Here is a 22,615-nt window from a genome sequence, read left to right as displayed (position 1 = left end):
GAGATAGTGCTAGGCCGAACGGAAGAACCCGATACTGTTAAGCCGTGCCCCCGAAGGCGAACCTCAGGAACTTCCTGTGAGAGGGATGGATGGAGATGTGGAAATAAGCGTCTTGTAGATCGATCGTGACAAACCAATCCTAGGATTGGATGTGACTGATGATGAAGCGGAGGGCCGCCAGGGAAGGCTCGCCGGTGAACCACGGTTTGTGAGCCCAGTCGTGTTCCGGCTGCCGCCCCTCGGGGCGGACAGTTCGGCGAGGGCCTGCCGGCGGCTAGCGCATCCCGAGCGCTGAAGCGGTGGGAGGAACAACGCCTGTTGCTGGAGCCACCATGAGAGAGGGGACCTCGATCGGCCTCTCTCAGGGGAAGGGAGGCGGGGGGTGGTGGTGGGTCCCCCTACTCGAGGTCTCAGGACCTCTTCCCCCGGGAGACTGAATGACGGTCCTCAGATCCGTCTTCCCGGGGGGCTGTGGGCGAGAGCGCCGTCTTGCGTCCCAGGTTGGTTGAGGGGGATCCCGCGAAGCGACGCTCTGCTTCTGGCTGTGGCGGTAGGTGCTGGATGAAGGCTGCGTCCGCCGTCGCGGTCCTGGAGTCTGACCGGCGGGGGAGATATCGCTCAAATGCCTCTCCCTGAGTTTTGGCGTGCTGGAATCTGCATCCACTGCTTCGCCAAACAGGCCAGAAGGCGAGAGGGGCGCATCCAGGAGAAAAGCCCTCTCCTTCCCCTGGATGCCTGTTAGGTTGAGCCACAGATGGCGCTCCGTAGTCACCAAAGCCGCCATGGATCGGCCGATGGAACGGGCCGTTTCCTTGGTCACACGGAGAGCCAAGTCCGTCGCTCTACGGAGCTCCGTTAGGTCCTCCTCAGAGGGACCTCCCCCTACGTCACAGTCCCGAAGAAGATCGGCCTCGTATGCCTGCAAGACAGCAAATCGTATGTAGGCTGGCACCAGCTCGACCCGCTGCCATGTAGGCCTTGCCCACCAAATCGGACGTCATCCGACACGGCTTGGTGGGGAGCGCCGGCGTCCGGAGGGATGAGGCTAGCCAGTGAGGTAGCTAGCCAGTGCCTCCTCTACTCGTGGCATCGTAAACAGCCGCGCAGAGAAGGGTTTATTCCATGATCTACACAACTCGTTGTGCAGATCCGGAAAAAATGGTAGGGGCCGACGCGGGGGTGGCGCTCTTTGTTGCAGAAACAGCTCATCTAGTTTGCTGCCTGCCGATGGCTGCTGCACCGCCTGTTGCAGCTTGGCCACGGCCCGCGTCACCACTTCCAACAACTCCTCGTATCCTGGCGAGGGCTGATGACGTTCCGTTTCCTCTATGCTAAGCACATCTAGCTCCTCAGAGCCAGATCGTGTCAGCCTTTCCGGACTCGCCCCTCGAGTGGGAGAAACCGTGAAACGGGCTCCCGATCGGGGACGAGGGGAGGAGGATTCCGCGGACAAGGACCGGAAAAAGGCCTCAGCCGTTCCGGCACCCTCGGCGATCTCACGTTGTGATCCCCAGAATCTGAGCCACCGCGACGCCTCAGCGGGGCCTGTGCCACGAGGGGAGCGGATCTGACCATCCTCTAGGAAGAGAGCCGCTCGAGACCTCAGCACCCTCAGGGGCAGGGCCTCGCAATGGTCGCAGGCAGCCCCCTTGAGAGCCGCCTGAGCATGCGACATCCCCAGGCATGAGACGCACATCCCATGGGTATCACCTTCTGTGATGGAACGCTCACAAGGGAAGACACACTGTCGGAATCGCTTTGACATGATCTTCTGCTGCTTCGTCTCGATGTCAGGTAGGAAAATGGAGCTTCCAAACATAGCCAGAGTGCCTGCTGAATAGAAAGAAGCTAATGTGTCTTATGTGCCGGCGTGCATATATACCCCCTCCGGTTATGCCGTCACACACTACCGTTCTAGTAACACCAATAGGATTGGAGTAGTTTCATTCATAGTTCAGCCCTGCCACGCCCAGGGGCGTTCCCATAGTGTCGTCACCGACGCAGTTCGAGTTCCCTCGAAGGGGAACCTCCTTTTCAGTCAGTTTCATAAGGGTTTGAAATCAATGACGTGCACATTTTTACCATAACTCAATGTTTATCTTACAGAATGAATGACTGTAATAGAATTACTGTTTGCAGAGGGGTGTACCATTTCAAACCTTTTCACTTCTGGCCTAAATTAATTAGCTTGTTTGCGCCCTCATGCACCACAGTAATTACAGTAATCATTGTTCCATAGATTGACTAAACTGGCACCATGCTGTGCTGCATTGCCTCTCTCTAAGAAAGCTTTGTACATTTTCATTCACTGTGTTGAACTCTCCCCTCTTGTATTGATGCTCATCGGTTAACATTCGATTTGTTTTTATGACAAACTTATTTTTACTTTGCAGATTCTTTATACCACAAAAGGATTTCCACTGATGGAAGATATTTAAACTTGTAAATGTTTGATACAGGTGGGACTGATATGTTGTAATAACGCATGGATGTGCATTCTTTTGGGTGATGAGTTGTTGTTGTACAACATGTATCAAATATTATTAATTTATGTTTTGTTTTGAAAGTATTGATAATAACACCCTGTAGCTGAGGGCACACTACAGGAAAATAAGAAATGTGTTGGGACTAAAATGACAGTGGAATATGTTTACAGCGAGCACACATGGTTTTCCTTACCACCAAAGTTTTGACTTTTATTGGCTGAACACTGCAGTCTCACATGATAGGAACTCTGTGACTCATTTGCTGTCTTTTTGGCCCCCTTCTTGTTTATTTTGGCAAATGTTTTACAATTTTTTCTGATCAGAAGGTTAAAGAAGAGGTATCCTTTGAAGTATCCTATGTTTAAACTTATCATTGCCTCTGTGGTTGATGAGACAATGTGGCAATTTGATCTTCACATCCACCTTTGCCATGTCAGAGTGGAGCAGATGTATCCTGGATGAGCCATGTAAACTGGGCAGATGGATTTGTGGTGATGTACAGCATCACTGACCGAATGTCCTTCCTCCATGCCAAAAGCACCCTTTGGCAGATCAAAGAGGCCCGAGGGGAGAGCTGTAAGGGGTGAGTGACTGTAGTCTGCTGGGAATGAAGCCGAGCTGAGGGATTTACTTTGATGAACTAATGAGTCCCATTCCTGAGATGATGGTAAAGGCCTATCAGGGTGAGGATCAACGTGGTATGCTGTGAGTTAAGGACTACGTTCCAACACACTGTACTGGGATCAGAAGAAGTATCTCTGTATGAAGTATTGTGTCACTTTGCAGTCAACTTTGTAGACCTAAGCACACTGGGTCAAAGATATTTTGGACTCGCACTGTATCTTCTAGGAGTGGAACCTCAGTGCTCCTCCAAGTGAATTATCTGGGTAAATCAGTGAAGTAATCCCTAAATGCTTTATATCCACTTTTCCTGATTATGGAAATTGAAATGGGGTCAAACATACCTACATATGGAATTTTATTTTATTAAGGGATGTAGACAGTGGATGAATAGTCTAAGTTGTGCATTTCTATTCCCAAGAGAGAGAACAGTTAAGAAGACCACTTGGAGGAACCTTCATTAACTGCGCTTCACTGAAACCATTTCATGACTTCCATGACTGGAATTGTTTCCCAGCTGATACCAAATTGGAAACCAACAATTAACACTATTGCTGCAAATGCGCTGGAATTATCAAAAGACAATTTTTCATCTGCAGTCCCGGGACAGATGTAACTTAATAAACCTAAAAAAGAATAGAATATTAAAATTAAAACAGTGAAAGAGGATGTTCTGAGGATATCAGTAGTTACTAATGAGATCTAACTAAACTGTTTGTCTGGATACTCCAGACATTTTATATTGGTCAGCAAATATGTGGACATGTGCTACTGAGAATTTCAAAAGGTCATTTTTAGCTGAAATTGAATGACATCTCACGTTTTGAAAATCCTTTTTACCCCTGAACCCTTTTGTTTGAAATTTCAGTGTTCTTTTTAAGTAAGTAAAGTTCAAGTTTAAAGTGTTCACTTTATTTGATACAAAGAGAATTTGATATCTTTTTTTAAAGCACAAAATTTAACTTTTAACTTTACCTAATGACAGGTGCTATGCTCCTGGTAATAATTTTGGCTTACCAGCAAGCAATGTCATTTTTGCTATGTTTACAGTTATTTTGTATTTCTCACAGGTTTCTGAGTAATTGTTTAAAACATAAATAATTTGCAGTTAGTGGCTGAATCACTGCATGCAACATGCTTTAATTCCCAATGTAGAGAAAAACAGGGAAGCTGCATCCAGCAGACCCAGTGAAGAGGACAGGGTGTAGTAAATGTTATGCCAAGATTAAAGTTCAGGCGGCCCAAATAAAAGTTAAGGTTAAAGTTTTAAGCTCCAGTTAAATTTTTTTCAGTTGTTCCTACACTGTCAGGAACAGGAGAGAAAAATAAAGAGTAAGAATAAATATTGTGTTAAATTTGAACAAAATCCAAGAAAATGAATGATAAACAACATTTAAAAGAACTACATGAAAGCCAAAGAATATAAATGTAGCAATAAAGTGGCTGCTTTTCTGAGTTTGGAGCAAAAATGATCTTAGACGATAATTGTAGACAAAAGCTTGTATTGGGTGAGATCATACTGAAGTCCTGTGCACATGCAAATTTTTGAGTAATAGATGGTCCTGGCAAAATATTTGACAGGACCATCTATTACTACGGGATCAAACTTTTGTTAAAGTTTGATCCCATAGCAGTTTTAATCATATGAATAAACTGCTTGAACACACTACTTATTCTTTACCTTGCATTTATAATGTCATTTAGTTTCCCAAAAATGATTAATATATTAACAATCATATTTTCTGTATATTTAATTGGTAATGTTAATAAACTGCACACTGTAACACTACAAAGTATTGAGTCTCTAAGGTTATGATTATGTTACTTATGAACAGACAACCGTTTGCAATAAGAGACTCAACATCAACTGCTCAGAAAGAACCCTCCACTAGATGGAGACTAAGGCCCAAGAATATTCCAGGGTGCCACCAGGAAAAACTGGTTCCCCATTCGCTTAATATATAACATAACTCAAGATTATTGTGCAAGGTAGAAATTCAGGTCCTGTGTACGGAAAGTCTTTTTACGTTGGTCGACACAGGCCACCTGGGGCGGGCGCTACAGGCTGCTGAATTAGGAGAAACCCTGTTCATCATTCAGTGGAAGTTTGTCCCTCTTCGATTTCCCTAGCCATCGGAAAAGTTTTTTTTTTTGCGGAAAGGTGAAGACCAACCTGCAGAATGAAAATGATCTGCTCTAAGAGGTAAGAAACTTTTGTTGAATTTTCGAACAGCAGCCACAACCACATTGTGCACAAGGTGCATTCATATGTCTATCGTTATAACGTTAGACCTTTTTTAGCCCGTTATTATCTTGTCAAGAGAAAAACGTTTGTTCAACTTTATGTTTCGTTGCCATGACAACGTGTGCCATGGGGAATGCTACAATAAACTAAAAAACTCTTGAGTTTTTCCGCAATTTCACGTTTTTAGCAAGAGTAACGTAGCGTTAACTTTAGTTTATCGTAAGGTTACTTTGTAGTGAACGGCAGAGTAGCAGTTGTCTCTATCCTGTATTATATTATAACGTTATGTCAGGCTTTTTAATTGGCTTTAATTAGCTAATTTATCTCTACTATTATTAAGCTAGCTTACTCGTGTTAGTTAACTTATGGGCGATTCATGTTTAATTAACGTTAGTTAGTTAAGATCATAGACTGTGGGTTAAGATAAAGAATTAACTTGGCAAAGATATATGAGGTAATTGAAGGCTAACCAGTCCCCATGCAAAAATATGTGGAACATTACAAACCACGAAAATACCTTTTCCATAATGTTATATATTTAAAACTTAATATTTAACTAGGCTAAGTTTACTTACTAATTTCAACTACCTTACTGCTAGTAAAGCTGAAGCAGGCGATGTCGTTTATGCTAATATGTTTGAATCATTTGTAATCTGAAAATGTTCAACAGCTGTTACCTTCTTAATGCAACATCCACGATTTAAAAAAGTGCTAATTTTACATATTTGAGTCAGTCATCATTTGTCAAATCTGTCGCGCCTATAAAGGTTATCTTGTCCTGCATCTTTTGTTCTAACTGGTTAAAGTGAAAAGCATCAACGTTATCACCTTGGCAGTTGGACAATGATTGATTTATAACTGAAGGTGTGGGTATCTGTGTATATTCCCGATATGAGTGTGCTGAGGTCTCTCCGGGTTGACATTGAAATGAATTTGATTCGTTCTTGTTTCTGCTATGGCCTACATTTTTCTAGATGTCTGCCCTCCCAGCTTCCCAAGGCTGAACCCAGCAAGGGCAGAGATTAGCTTTAACCAGGATTAAACCAATGAGAAAATTTGAATTTGTTGGCCCTTATCTCCAAGCAACATGTGGAGTGCTCTGAGCAAATGGCAGAATTTGATCTTTTGCTTCCTTTTGGCAAAGCATGTTTTCTCAATAGACACTTATCAAACATGACCATTGGAGACAGAAGGAATTTCTTGGAGGGGCATTTAAATTATTTGTTTATAGGGACACTACATGCATTACTTGTTTTTTAAGTGTAGGAAAACCAACTTAAAGCGCCTCCTATTCTGTCAGTCCATCAGCTGTCAGGTAGTGTATAGATTCACAGCTCTTTAGTAAGTGTGTTGTATGCTTTAATGGCTTCACGTTGATGTGCTCTGGGTATATTACATTTAGACCACAAGCTTTGATAATCTCTCCGCATAATATTAGGATTCACCTCATAATTTAGTGAACTAGATGGGCTCTATATTTGCATTCTAAACATGCAATTTCTTGCCTCATCAGGTAATGTAATTCCACGCTTCATTAGGACTGTGAAGTTTATCATTTGTCATCAAAGCCCAGCTGTCAATAAATGATTAAGTTTCACATGAGGAAAATGTAATGTTTGGGCTCAAGCAAAACAGATAGCAGTTAACATTTTAATTGCAGTTAGTAAGATTCTGTTTTTGTTTGATTTTCAGGCTATATTTTAGCGGCTGCTTGAGGCACCGTCATTAGAGAGCAGCTTAAACCTAATTTATTCATCTAGTTATGCCATTAAAGAAAGAAAACTTCTAAAGGCCCTGTACTAAATTGAAATGTCTAATATCTTGACGGTCAGATTGAAAAGTGGTACCTGTTTTGACACTGTGGTTTTAGCAGCATTTCTACACTACTGCTGACGTTTGGCACACTGCGGTTGTGCGACTGTCAAATGCCACTATATAAACATTATTTCCATCATTGATTCATCCGTTGATTGTTTTTATGATGAATCTGTTAAACATTTAATGTATATAATGTCAAAAGCCCAAGGTGATATCTTATACATATGTTGTTTGTAGAAGCTAAAGCAGGTTTTCTTTTGGCACAGGTTACAACAACAACCTACTTCCAGGGTACATAGACAGGGAAAAAGTCTGAAAAGGTCAAACCTCAGCACTTGTAGTATAATGAAATGCTTTATTGTCAGACCAGTGTGTTTCAGCTTGTGGGCCTTAAACAGGGTCATATCTTGTTTGGCCACAACAATTCAAAGATGTTCAAGTAAGCATTATATAACCAAAGAAAGGCACATAGTCCACACATTTAAAAAGCTGAAACTAGAAAATGTTTGCTCAAATAATGAATTAATGGTCACTTCAATTTATATTCAATATTACACATCACACTATAATAATAATCATAATATTACTTGTTAGGCAGAAAGGTGGATATTTTTAGAGCTTGGAGGCAGAGCTCAGTGTCCTTACTGCAGATGGGAAAAGAAAAATTGAAAATTGTCAATTAATTAGATCTCAATCGACTTGTTGACTAATCGACAAATTATTTCAGCCCTAAACGGCATATCATTTGTGTTCTACTGACAGATACCACTTCCTACTTGCATGTGCGCTTTCAAGTGGGTAGATAAGTTCCAGCGGCATATGCCAGTAAACAACAGTATTTGCCATTTATATAATGTTGTCAGAATTCTGTTCGTTCTGTTCAACAGTTTTAAAGATGTGAATAACATTGCAGCCTCTAGGGGATAGTGGCAGACTTACTGACATCAAGGGTAAGAGAAAGAGTAAATATACGTTACCTTTAGTTAATGAAAGACAAGCAGGTTTAAGGGAAGAAAAATTACACAGGATCATCTGTAAATCTATGCTCTGTTTGTTCCAAAGTGACATTGATTTTGCGCACTTGGTTCTTTGACAGTATCCCCCTCACTCCCAGTCATTAGGCACAACATACATTTATTCACTCAGCAGTGTAAATAAACAGAAATTGCTGTCTGACAGAATGATGGAGAGATGAGGCAAGTATGGGCTTGACTTGTGATGAACCGTTGACTCTAATTACTTCCTGCTGAAACTGGAGATGAGGCAAACTCAATGTAAAAGGTGGACCAGAGCCTGTGTCTCCTTGGGGTTGTGATGCGTACTGATGTTTGCTCATCTTCCAGCAAGTCTGTGAGTGAACAAAGACCATTGTTAATTCTGTGCTGCTGTTTGATATATATATATATATATATATATATATATATATATATATATATATATATATGTGTGTGTGTGTATATAAATTATTTATTATTATTTATTATTATTATTACTTGGTGGTCACTGTATGTAATTTGGGGTTCCTGTTGTTTTTGCTTTGTGAGAGCCCAACAAACCAAATTCCTATCTTGTAGTGGCAATAAAGTATTGAATCTTGACTTAACCACGTCAGTAAAAAGGAGAATGAGCAGTCTACACTTGGCCTTTTAAGGATTTTTTTAAATTTCACATGTACCTGGACAGGGAATTTAGCCTTAATGGAAGGCCTTTTAGGTTAACAGGTGGCACACCTTCTACCCACCGCTGCTGAGAGGTTCAAATCCAAATTTATTTCTAGTAATTTGGTCTTGTGCAACAAACACAATTGGCCATGTTTGCAAGTTGCAAGCCAGGAACGCACCGTGTCCTTGTCACTGCATTAGCGATTCCTGAGTGTTGTTTGTGTCAACTCCACCGAAGAGTGGTGGGGAGGAATAGCAGGAACCTCCTGCCTAGTTACAGTCCGTTGAAGTCTTGGTTTCTTACTGGTGGGTTAGATGTTTTTTAACCTGACAGTAGATGCAGAGGTACTGTGTGCAGTACATGTGTATTGATCAGGATTCAAATGCAGTAATTATGAGAGATAATTTCTGGGTTAATGTTCCGCCTCTAGCCCTCCCAAGTTGTAAATTTGGATTTGTGGGTCGGTGCAAGCTGCAGTATAAAATGTATTAACTACAAAATAAAAGAAGTTAGTAATCTATTTTGTGTTGTGACCTGTAGTTTGATCTGTAGTTTTAGAAACACAGGGCTAGAGATTGCAGATAGATAACCCCAGGCTTAAAGCAATTCAAGACCTGTGTCTGTTAGTGACCCTTTTCAGGACAGACTCCTCACCCTGACCTGACCCTGATATCTAATTTCCTTTTCATCGGGGATCTGGAGTTAAGGACACCTCTGTCTTGGAGACACCCGAGGTGCACAAGACCCTCCTCTGGTCACTTCAAGTCCCTAGTGATGATACACTCATCACATCCCTCTGTCTTCCACAAATGAGCTGTGATTGAGCTGATTGGAATTTCCAGAGGCTGTCACAATCGTTTTGATTGGAAAATAGACAGGAGGTAATGGGAAAGACAGGCCTGCTATGAGAGCTCTGTCAGTGCTGAAATAATGCATCAGAGTGAAGAGGTTAAAGACACTGCTTCCTTGTTAATAATTAATTGCTGTGCATGTGGTGGATCCACTTCATCGCTCCCAGTCAGGACTTGATAACTGCTTTACATTTAATTTGGCTTTAGACTTTGTTTTTCAAGCTGGGTAAATTGTGCTTAAAGTTAATATGTGCTCAGACAGAGTTAAAGTTAAAGATCATTTCACTGTGTACTATTGTACCTTTATATGAGTACATGTGACAAATAAAGTTGATTGATTCAGTGATTCTGTGCACCACTTCTTAAAGTGTAGATGTCTTGGATTAACTTCACGAGCTACCTTAAAAATACAGCTGGTAGGGCTTGGCGATATGGCCAAAAATGTTATCACGATAAAAGTTTCAGATCATTTGATATCGATAATTATCACGATAAACGTCAAATCATTATTTCTTATAAGTTGAAAGGCTGATTTTTGCTCCTGTGTGAAAGGTTAAGAAACCAGATAGTTAATCGTGGTTTTTCACTTTTCTTTATGGTCAGAACATGACAAACACTTGATACCAAACAGTGAATCACAAATCTGAGGTAGAACATTATAACAATTATAATAAAATCTTTTTTCAACAAATGTGCATGGGAAAAAGTAAGTAAAATCTTTTTTCAGTTCTCTCAACAAAATAAATATCTAAAAATTAAGTGCTAATTTGTTTGTGATTGAAATGAATTAAATCAAACATTTATTGAATATTTGTTATATTGTCACTGAGGAAAATTATATTGCGTTAATTCTATTTATTATTTAATTGCCCAGCCTAAATTACTGGTAAAATAGGCTTCAATTAAACATTTTTGTTAATTTCTTAATGCTTTTTTGAAACTACCAGTGATGATTGCTGGTATGAGACAGTATTATATTATATATTTATATATATTTCAGATATTGGCAAATTGGAAACAATGCTGTTCATTTGGTACAATAAATGTTATCCTCTCAGTGCTGAAACAGTTAGTCATGACTGCATTTCTCTGCAATAATCACAATATTGGAAATATAATTTCACTGCTTTTTCTATTAAAATAACTAATCAATTTGTCAAAGAAATGCAGTAATTATTTGTCAGCTGAGAATTTCTTTTGTCATGGACAGCCCTATTATCCAATGGCATGACAAGGAACTTCAGAGCGAAAATGACTGCCCTCTCCTTCTCTAGATGGCACAAGCAGATGTTTGTTGGTCAGGCATGAGCATGGTGTCCCCGCGGACCAGCAGGGACACATTCGAGAGGAATGTGCCTTTAATACGCCTGGAAGATGATGCTGACCTCAGGGTATGGAGAGCTTCTATACACAATTCCACTATAGTCCTGTGTTGTGCTATGGGGCCATCACTGAAGAAGCCACATATACTCACTGCTGACCTGTGTAGTACACTCTGTCTACACTAGAAGAGGACCAAACTTCACTTTGCTGCTGTATAGCCCCCCTTCGTTGGGGAATTTGACTGCTCCCTTTGCCAAATCCGAAGCAGCCAGTGCTCAGCCTTGCATCACACAGATAATGATCAAGTTAATTAGACCTGAGATTGAACGAACTGCAGCAGCAACTTAATCATTTGTAACTTGATTAGAAATACTATATTGTGCACCTCCAGAGACCCAAAAACTTTCCGTTTTTCCCCCCAGAGAGCTTGAAATTAGGATGTACTTCAGGATTCATCTCTTGAGCTAAAACATAATGTTTTTGTGTTCCAAAATAGTGAAATCACCCTAAAGTCTTAAACATGAGCTTAAGGGAAATCCTCTGCCGTCTCTGACTGACAGTGAGCAGGTGTAGATTACAAATGTATTCATGTTTTCTTTCTTATCCCCACAGGAAATATATGAATTTGGAAGGAAACTGGGTCAAGGCAGCTTTGGAGTTGTTTATGAGGCTACTCACATTCAGACACAGACAAAATGGGCTATTAAGGAGGTTTGCAGACCAGCGGTAAGTACATTTGGCATCCCTCTTGGAAAGCCTGTTTTTTAAAATGTGATTTAAAAAAGTTGCACTAATAAGAGTGTTTAATGTTTGGAGAGAAACAAATGGCCATAACCACTCAGAAACTCCATAAGATATGATTTGACTTTCTGTCACTTCAGGCAGGAAGTTGGAAAGTCAAGATGCTGGGGCATGAAATAAACATTCTCAAACAAGTGAATCATGCGCACATAATACAACTCCAGGAAGTGTACGACACGGCTAGGGTGAGCATTGCTGTCCTTTAAGTTACAAACTTAAAATAAGCCTAATTAAGAGAGTGGGTTACTCTGATTGCAACGTATCATATTCTCCTATTATTGTGTGTCTCTGCATGAATGTTAGTGATAAGCACACACAAATTGACTGTATGCTTAGATGCATTTCCTCTGCTTGTTTACAGACGACTTATTTGGTTACTGAGCTGTGTGTTGGAGGTGAACTGAAGCAGCTGCTGCAGCGGAAAAAGTTCTTTACAGAGGACGAGACAAGGCATATCATCTGTAGCTTAGCTGACGCCGTTGTCTACCTTCACAAAAGAGGTAATGTTCTTCTACAGACTGACATTTTGACAGCATAAAAATCATCTTAAGACAAGCTGAAAATGTAGCCTTTGATAGCCTCCAGTGATTGGAGTCCTCACCTTGCTGCAGTGCTGTAGATAGACTCTGAAATCACTGATAGTCCAGGTGTAGTTACCACTGCATTAGACAAGTGAAACAATGCTATTCATATTGTTATGTTACTTAATATACTTAATATTACTTACCCTAATTACACTCTAGTATTGAACAAGTAGTATTGGATTATGCTAGGGGATTTTATATTTTAAATACAGGTGGAATTAGGAAAATGCCTAAGGCCAAATCAGACTCTTGTGAATGAAGTGTGCTTCTGATAAGTTGTTCCATAGCGCTATTATCATACTCAAACTGTGCTGCCCTCAAATTTCTTGCCATAATGGCTTTCAATCAGTATAAATGTGTGGCTCATTTGGATAAAAGATAAATAATAAATAAATCCCAGGAAAAAAACCAAACATAATAAACATTTTTAATTAAATCTATTTGTTTTATTCAGAAATGCCGTTTCCCATTCTAATGGTGAAATCTGTGGTTAGAGGTAATTTAGGGCATTGGCTGGCAATGAGGCATCATTACATGTGGCTAATGACTAATTTACAACAAGCTAGGGAGCAATACTGTTTAATAGGTGTGTTTTCACATGGAAAGTCCCTCTGCGCTGGTTTTCATCACCTCTATAAAGACCAATTATACTAATGAGGTAGCCAGAACCCATTTTGTCAAATGACCAATCATTAAAGTCCCTCAGTTTACATTTGTTCTGGGTTTCTCGGATTATCAAGTTTGTTGTCCTTAGCATGTATGTTGAACTTAATGCTAACACATGCTAGTTACAATATGTTACATTTATCATGCACGTTGAGCTTAATGCTAACACATGCTAGTAACAACATCGTACATTTAGAATGTACATTGAACTTTAATGCTAACACATGCTGAACATTAACATATTCATGAAGTCTAACTATTAAACTGCAGAACCAATTGTTTTATGAGATTGCATGATTTCTCAGTGAGTTACCAGAGTGATGATTACTTAAACATAATGCACAAAATGTTTTATTAAATAACCAAAATAAGCACAAAACAAATTAGTGTATTTTGAAATGGGTAATTGTTGTTTACAGCATGTATAGCCTAATGATTAAATAAAGGCATTCATGAATATAAAATTGAGAGTTCAGCTGCCAGCAAGCAGTTGAAAAACAGAAATTATTGAACAGAACACATCTTAAATGGATGAAGGAAAGAGAGAACATTTTCATGTGTTTGTTTTCTGCACACCAGTTGGTCCAACTTACCCTTTTACACACCATCAACACTGTTGCGTTTCATAATTGGTTGCTTCAAACAGTGTAGTGAAAAGGACTGCCTAGGGCAAATTGTATTTTTTATACTCCTGCCTTCTCTTTCCACCAAGTTTTGTTAACGAGGCCCTTCAGCCTGGCCTGCTGTAAGCAAGGTAAATAGATCACTGTGTGCAAGAAATAGTTTATTCTAGTGACTGACAATAACAAATCATGTTGTACGCTCATCTCTGTACACTGACTCCGTTTTTTGTCATATTATTTAAGACAAGAAACCAAAATACATATGTTGAACACAAAAAATACGTTTATTTTCAGCAGATTTAGGATGCCATGTTTTGCGATATTTTGTGTCAGGGAACTTTTCAGTACGTGGGCATGTTCCACTGGCCAAATCCATGAAACTGCTGAAGTCTTTATAAATCCACATGGGGAATTTTGTCTGATCTTTGTGCTGATCTGACCAAACTCTTTAGGAGTAGTGGGCAGCCGTGGTGCAGTGCCAGTGCCTGAGTAAAATGCTTTGAGACTGTGGCACCCCTTCAAATTACATTTTTATCATGGCACCCCAATATAACATACAAATATACACACATACTTATCAGTTTAAACAATTTTATATTAAATATTATTTTATTATATTATGTTGAATATAATAGTCCCATTGTCAGTCACTCAGAATAAAAGCCAACAGGTAAATATTTAACATAAAATAAATTATGAATATAAAGAAATATGTTAAATGTATTTCTTCAGTTTTCTTAAAAATTAAAATGAACTGAGTTGGTTAAGCTGGACAAGGACCAACAAACAAACAAAACAAAACAAAAAAAAGGTTGCAGGTATTTTAATGGGGCCTGCTATTGTTTACACTGTGACGTGGGGAGAAAGAGCACAGCCTGGGGGTCTGACGGTAAAGACTAACGCGAAGTTCACCTCCATTCATTTAGTATGGGACACGAGCGAATCACTGTAGTGATTTGCCAAAAAGATCAACAAAGACAAAGTTACTTCATCAGGGGACACAAAGTTTAGTGTTTACCTTCAGTAGATGAATGTGGAGCGAGAAGTGGTGGTGGCAATGTTGTGCAATTTGTTCAGGTCTTCCACTGACTTCCACTGTTTCTCATGTTGTTTTCATGTTAACCAGGGATGAGAGCCAGATCATATATATATGATACTGGGAACTTGCAATACCCCAATCAAACAATGGCTATCTGTCTTTCACAAGCAGCCAAAACCTGTACATTAAGCTGTTAGCTGAGTAGTGTTCAGTTTGATTTTAGTTTTGTTGGTCGGCTCAGATTTAGTCCTGTCCTGTGTGACTCTGTGACAGCAATATTAGCATTTTGGAGTCGTGTTTCAGATATGAATCCAATATTCATTCTCTTTTAAGCTCGGTTTTGGTCTCCACCAACTTGAAACACCAAATATCTGGCTCCTTATCTTTCCTACATCCTAATGTTTAACCAGATAGTTGACAACTGTGTCTGTCTGCAGTTTGGTACTTAGTGTAAAGTGGGTTTATCAGAGCTTTTTTGCTGAAAACAGCAGTCTGCTAGGGGCCGGGGCTGGGAACAAGGTGGAGGAGAGCGATGAGAGTGAAACTGTAGGCCATAAAACCGAAAACTGTGTGTTATTGTTAGTGGTTTCATCAACAATGAGCAACCCCCTTTTCACCCATTTGAGACATTCTTAGTATAATAATACTTAAATAATATTGATTACATCAACTAATAGTGTAAATTTAAATGTAAATTACATCCATGTTAAAACTGCATCCTTTTCCTCCTCACATCTTATAGACATAGTGCACCGGGACTTGAAACTGGAGAACATTCTTGTGAAAAATTCTCCCAATGAGGATGATAATAGCAGGATCAATATCAAGGTAAGATGGTGACACAAACTGTGAAACTTTCGATCACCGCTTCTTATCCATTCTCTGTCGAGGACAAGCCTCTGATGGGCACTTTTTTTCTCGCCCATTATCTCTTCTATATTTAGTAAAAGGCTTTACATACTACCTCATTATGACAGACTCTCTCTGGTCTTCCTTTATAGTTCACCTTTTCAAAGAGAGAATCAACTGTACCTTTAAACAAATTACCAGCTGAGACACAGCATGTTGTGTGCATTGACAACGAGCCAGCCGAAGCACATACCAGAGCAACTGTAGACCACAGAATAAACGTCCCTGTCTCTCTGTTTTTCTCTTTTTGTCTCACACGCACGCACGCACGCACGCACGCACGCACGCACGCACGCACGCACGCACATACGCATGTACGCGATCACGCCTACTTGTTTTAAGAAAGTGTTATCATGGCACAGCATAAATGACAGTAGTTAGTCTTCTGGATGTTTTTTTTTGCTTTTGTGATAATGTGATACCCTTTTGCAAATATGTGGACCTGTACAGCCTTAACAGCTATGCTGCTATTCATGTTAATCGTCAAGTATCATTGTTTGTCCTCAAGCTCTACCCTTTTTTTCCTGACTAAAGCCCCTTTAACAAAGACTTTAATATGGGTTCTGTCATAGCATCTAAATCATGTTTATTTATAACACCTTTTTTCTTAACTGCTATTCTCCTAGGTGACAGACTTTGGATTATCGGTGCAGACAGGTGGTGTAGGGATTGAGAACATAATGACGGAGGCCTGTGGGACTCTTATCTATATGGGTATGACACCTGTATCTCCTACTGCATGCTAGTAGGCCACAGAAGTGTAGTAGCAGCATGTCTTGCCATCTGACATTTGTAAATTGTATACATAGCGATTTGAAAGGTCCAGTGTGCGCTATTTAGGAGGATCTATTTACTGAAATGCAATATAATATCCATAATTATGTTTTCAGTGGTGACCTTACATAATAAATCATTATGTTTTTATTAACTTAGAAGGAGCCATGTCTATCTACGTAAACCGCGGGTCCTCTTATGTGGATGCCGCCATGTTGCGTTGCCATGTTTGTACAGTAGCCTAAATGGACAAAAGTCTACAGAGTGCGTTTTGACACTACATTGAATATGTACAAAGAAGAAGAAGAAGAAGAACAAAAACAAGTAACATTAGTAGTAGTAGTAGTAGTAGTCGACTGGTTTATTAGAAGTAAGAAAAGAAGAGATATTTGGACAAATAGAGGACCACACATATTATTTTGCACAAGAGCCGACAGAGCATGTTGGCCACTGAAGCTTCTCCTGGACACTTGGAAAAAGAGGTTTGAAAGGTGACTGATGGTGTATTCATGTGGTGTTGGAATAATCAGAATCTTATTTTCCTTCTTAAATCTTTATTGCAAAAAGAGAAATAAACTGTACATGGGACATAAGGAAGTAACTTTGATTTGTGCAAAATTACGTATTACATATACATATTTTGCAAACATGTAATTTGTAATATGGTTATAATGGTTAGTTTGCTGTCCATGTAGAGTGAACTAGACGTCTGCTGTTTATGTGCTTTATATGTTCTGATGATGCTAATCCAAGAAATCTTTGTAGTAGCGTCCATGTTGATTCCACTTTCCACCTTAAGAGCACATGAACACACCGAAGTCGGAAGATCCACTTCTCAACTCGGGAAATGGGACCAACCGAGGGGCATGTGAATGCACTGTGAGCCGCTGGTTGCAATTTGCAACCCTCACCATTAGATGCCACTAAAACTTACACACTGAACCTTTAAGTTTGTAAGCAGTTAGCGTAATTCTATTTTTGCGTGTGGAATGTATTAGGTATATTTCATAATTATACTTATTATTATGTAAAGGTACAATATTGAGTTTTTGAGCAATAAGGATGCAATGGAGCAAGAGTGAAAAGTGAATGCAAGCCACAATATGACATCCTTTGGTTTCATGCAGTTCCACTAATAGACAGTTGGTGGAGGTAATGTGCCAAAAAATGGTGCAATCTGCAGGAAAATGCAGAGACAAAGAAGACTGCTATCCAATATTGACAAGGATATAAACAACAATTGGCTTTGTGGTCGATCTATGAGAACAGGAATGCATTCAACCCATTTGTTAGGCTCCAAGGATACACTCAATGTGTTTGGTAAGAAACACTGAATAGAAACATTTTTACTTTGGGAATTGCATTCTGAAAAGTTGTTGCATATACCTACATCATAACTTTTAACCTAAATTTTGGGAAACTTGAATTGTTTCAGGCTTGCACTCCTCTTCTTCTGCTCCTCCACTTCTGTTTGTGTATTGCTGCTTTTTATGGCTCATTATTGCCAAAAGCAGTGGATATCCATCACCCTGTGTCTCACATGGCTCCTGTGCTTGCAGTGTGCTGATAAAACATAATCCAAACAATAAGGGATTTGCTTATTGAAATGATGCTCAAGCAGCGCAACTTGTGGTTAAAAACTAGTTTCAAATTTCCGTTTTTCAGACAAAGAAAGCCATAAATTTATGTGTATGTGTGAATTTCAGCACCTGAAGTGATGAGCGGTCATGGTTACAGCGAGTGGTGTGATGTGTGGAGCATAGGAGTCGTTATGTATATGTTGTAAGTAGACACACACATACTATACATACATACATTCATACTGTGTACATGTGTACATGTGTCTGAGCTGTGTGTCCCTGTAGGCTGTGTGGGGAGCCTCCATTTGTGTCCAAAACAAAGGCAAACCTACTTCAGGAGATTATGAACAAAGAAGTCAAATTTACTCAACCAATCTGGGCCACAGTCAGTGATGCAGGTGACACTTAATCATAAATAAATAATAAATGTAATCCTGCAAAAAATGAAAAGTAGTTTGTGGAGTGAAGGAATATATTATTTTCATTGACAAGCAGTACAGGTGTTACTGTTCAGATTGTCACAAACAAACTCACCGATTGGCTTGAGTCTGTCTCAACAGCAAAAAATCTATTGACTTGCCTTCTGAAGGTGGACCCTGCATACCGCATGTCTGCTAATCAGCTACGAGAAAACCCCTGGATTACAGTATGGCACAGATTTTTCCCATTTGCATTCAGAAACTTTACCAAATGAGTCACAAGAAGGAGCTCTTATGAGTTGCTTTGTCCAACAGGGTGACACTAATTTGCCTGCTATACCGCCCAATGTGTTGGAGATGATGCGTCACCACCTGGAACAGGAAGAGAGTAAGACAGTGATGAACATTTAACTTAATCCAGGTCATGATTTGATAATTTGAATAAACAACATTGTGCAAAGTGATAATGCACGACACAGTGTACTGGTATATGAAAATAATGGATGAAGTGGATTATCTCCTGTTGGTTGATTTAATTTCAGCAGTAAGAGTTAACTGGTAACAACTTTTTATTGTTGCTATGACTGGAGAGAGGTAAACCAAAGCCGCGTGAGGTTACTTGATGTTGATGTTATTTAAAAAAGGGACACGGACTCCGGAGGAGTCCTCTTCTGAGGACACACTGCACCCATTCACGGTCCCTAGGGCAACTTCAACAGAAACCGACAACAACTGTAGGAACTACACTAAGCTCAGCCCTGAGAGAGACAGCAGCGTCTGCACACCTGCCACGTCCACCAAGCCGGTACTGTATGTGTGTTTAGCACAGCTGTACATCACTTTGACCTCCCCTGCCTCTGTGTTTTCTTACTCAGAGCTCCTAAATAATTAAAAAGATGTCATGTCTCTCCTTATCTATTTAAGTGCTGTTACATCTGCTTACCCTGTATGTTAATTATCTTGTTTTTAACTAAGACTAATTAAGTAGATAACTCAGCACGTACAACAAAGTTTTTGAACTTTTTGGTCATTATTCATAATCGTTATATATAATTTTCACCAACTTATAGAGCTCACATGGGTAAACAACATAACTGGTCTTGAATAAACCACACTAACCTTTTGCAAAAGTACTTTATGGTTAGGTACTTCAAACTCCCGGCCTCCCTAAAGCTGCACATGGTTTTACATTAAGCAATTACACATACACACGTATTTTGTAGTTAAGTTACTGCATTTTTACGAGTTTAGAATTTGTAGATATCATGTCAATATCAATTAATTATTATGATTGTGAATATCATATTGTTCAAGGGACCGGTTAAACAAACAACTAATCAGAAATTTTCTATTAAGTAAACTACCCTTCTATAGGTCAGCCCTTATCTTTTATGTATGATCATGGAATCTTGGTATTGATCCCTCATCTCATCTTATCCTTGTATCTTGGAATGCAGACTAAAGAGAGTGGTGGCAGCCTCCAGCAGGACAAGTGCAAAAATGGCTCTGAAACCCCAAGACTGCCTCATCCGACCAACACACAGGTTTGTTAACCTCCTATAACTTGGTCTTTTGAGTTCAACTTTAAAGTATTCTTTTATTTGTAGTTTTAAAATATATAAAGTTTTTCAAACTACAAAAAAGCTACTGCTGTTTATTTTGGCTTTTAAACAAATTGCCTTTATGCTTTCATATACAAACTGTTTTTCACATCCAATCACCACTAGATGGTGCCAGATTTACCTATTACAGAAGATGGGATTAAATGTGTAGCCATGCAGATGTTTTTAAATGAATGTTAATTCTGTTATGTAAGATGAATATGAATCTTATCCCTTCAGTCTCATGCTGGTGTGAAACCCTCCACACAGCTGAGTGCAAAGCAGCGCAGGCCTCGGGACAAGAAGGACGTCAGTACTGGACAGAAATCAGGCTCAGACCTCAGTAAGGTGGATGACCAGAAACCTTCTACCTGCAGTAAAAGTAGGACTGGCCCCCGCAAACCACCATCCGGCTCTAAGACTAATAACACTTCAGAATAAAAGTAAAAAAACAAGCCTTGTGACTTGGGAAAGAGTGAGAGGGAACACACAAATAGTGGACAAAAGAGAGTGAGTACATAAGAGAGAAAAACTTTATTTGATATACAATTTATTTAATGTGATTCTGGTTATTTTATGTAATTCTGTGATTTAGCAGTGATGTGAATGAAACTACTGTGATTAGTTCAAACTTTATGGTGATGACCAGAGACTAAGCAGTGGCAGCAGTGTCAAATAAATTGGCCTTATGTGCAGGCGTGAAAATAGTACAAGAAGTCCTACACCAGTAGCTGAGGGTCCAACCTCAGCAGTGCTTCGTGCCAAAGGGACCCGGATGGGGGCAAAACTGCAGGACAAATGCTTACTGTTACACAGCCAACTGTTTGAGAATGTCAAGTGCTATAATAATCTGGTCAGATAATCTTTTCAACATCCAAATAGACAGTATGTCAGAAATGTGTGATTACAACTTGATGTTATCTTTAAATCAGTAACAGAAGCCAGTGGATATTTAAATATATAGGGTATACAGTATGTCTGTATAAATGTGTGTGTGTGTGTGTATATGTGTGTGTGTGTGTGTGTGTGTGTTTATATTTTTAAGACTTAAAATGTGCCAAATATAAAACACAAAACTGTTGCACAATGATTCTGCAAATTTTATTTTCAATAAAATTGTTTTATAATTACATGCTAAAGTCATAACGAGTACAGGATATTTTACTGCATATCATTCACAACACCAAAGTTAGCAATAGGGATTTTCTTTTTTCTGTCCTGACCTCTCAATTCCAAAACGCCCTATATGCAGTGACTGCACCCACTCAGTGTCAAAACAGAAAGACTGTCACACAGGCTGGTTACGCTCCATCTGAATGCAGAGGATTGGGACTGAGGGCAGCCACGGGTCTAATCTCGTTTGGAGGCCATTGAAAGCAGTAGGAGCTACTTTGAGGGCACTGCCATTCAAGCACAGGTTTTTCCGCTGTACAGAGAATAATCCCCAGCATAGATACAACATTAAAGTAGCCAAGCATAACACACAGAGGCTGAATTTCAAATCCGCCCATTTGCATCTTGAAGTGAATGAGTGCCAACAATGGGGCTCCGTGTTCATGCATAGGCTTTGTGTTTTAGTGTGTATGTGTAAATGTAGTGTGCATTTGTTGAATCTGTATTCAAAAGGTACTTCTGCATTGCTGGGAAAAAGTAATTGTCTTAAAAGTGTGGACACAGTATGCTAAACTTGATCAAATTCTGTCCAGGTTGACATACTGATCTCAGGTGATGTTTCTTAAGATATGCTAAACAGTTTTTTTGCTGTCTTTTGTTTGATTTATTTTTAATAAAGCAGAACAGTTTATGACAATGAACAAATGGCACGTGAAGTGACTTTGATTCAAGCTGCGTGCCAAAGAGACTGCAACATTACTGCAACATTATTGACATACCGTATACTTTTGGTTTACTCAGGCTGGTATAAACAGCAGATGGAGCTGTAGTAAGTTGCTGAATTCATTTCCTGGAGTTAATCTGACTGCTGCCCTTAAAGCTCACTACCTATTTTGGTGCATGAAGATGTGTAATTAGAATTGATTGCTTGAGTCACTGCCCATTAAAACTGTGATGTCCATGTAATGTATCACTAATTAATATGTTGTATAGTTATGTCTTGATGGTCCATTCAAACAAAGTAAATGGTAAAGACATGCTTATTGTTGGTTGCTGTCTTCTTCACAAAATGTGATTTTGTTGATAGATAATTTGAGAAATAAGAAAAACACACGAGTAATTTGTTAGTTACACCTCTTTTCCCTTTATACTAGCATGCTGGAAGTCTGTTTAGACAACCTCCTGTATGACACATTTTTGTCAGAAGAGGAGATGGGATTTAAGCATCTGGTCGTCATTGTCTTGATTAATCATAGGGAAAGAAAACAGAAATTAAAAATCTCTAAATTGATTTGTGCAAGCAGGATATGACATACAGCAGATTACAGGTGTGCTTGTACATGCTTCAAGGAACAAATTTTAAGAGACTGAAACACATCAAGAAAATATAGAAGAATCTGTGTCTTCATATATGATGACTGTAGGTTCAGATGTTAAAACAACGTAAGCCAACAGAAGCCTCCAGTTTTACTTTTTCCTCTTTTGGCCCAAACAACAGAG

At 39.6% G+C, this 22,615-nt stretch overlaps 1 protein-coding gene across 2 annotated transcripts; it reads left to right on the top strand.

The window, feature by feature from the left end:
* The first annotated feature begins 5,006 nt into the window (after positions 1-5,006).
* Positions 5,007-21,816, top strand: stk33 (serine/threonine kinase 33). Of its 2 annotated transcripts, XM_046033459.1 has the most exons (15): positions 5,007-5,310; positions 10,958-11,074; positions 11,619-11,732; positions 11,888-11,992; positions 12,169-12,307; positions 15,462-15,547; positions 15,721-15,831; positions 16,255-16,342; positions 18,109-18,184; positions 18,268-18,380; positions 18,543-18,628; positions 18,717-18,789; positions 19,046-19,206; positions 19,859-19,945; positions 20,243-21,816. In XM_046033459.1, exons 2-15 carry the CDS (start codon positions 10,958-10,960, stop codon positions 20,441-20,443), a joined length of 1,557 nt encoding a protein of 518 aa, XP_045889415.1. In that variant the 5' UTR covers positions 5,007-5,310; the 3' UTR covers positions 20,444-21,816. The 2 variants fall into 2 exon arrangements, with proteins under 2 accessions (XP_045889415.1, XP_045889416.1); XM_046033460.1 differs by lacking the exon at positions 15,721-15,831 and having other exon boundaries at positions 5,009-5,310.
* The last annotated feature ends 799 nt before the right edge of the window (positions 21,817-22,615 follow it).

This window comes from Micropterus dolomieu, linkage group LG20 (assembly GCF_021292245.1).
Source record: "Micropterus dolomieu isolate WLL.071019.BEF.003 ecotype Adirondacks linkage group LG20, ASM2129224v1, whole genome shotgun sequence".
NCBI classification, from domain to species: Eukaryota; Metazoa; Chordata; class Actinopteri; order Centrarchiformes; family Centrarchidae; genus Micropterus; species Micropterus dolomieu.
The sequence above is the reverse complement of the archived record's forward strand: the minus strand, read 5'-3'. Positions and strand labels throughout refer to the sequence as shown.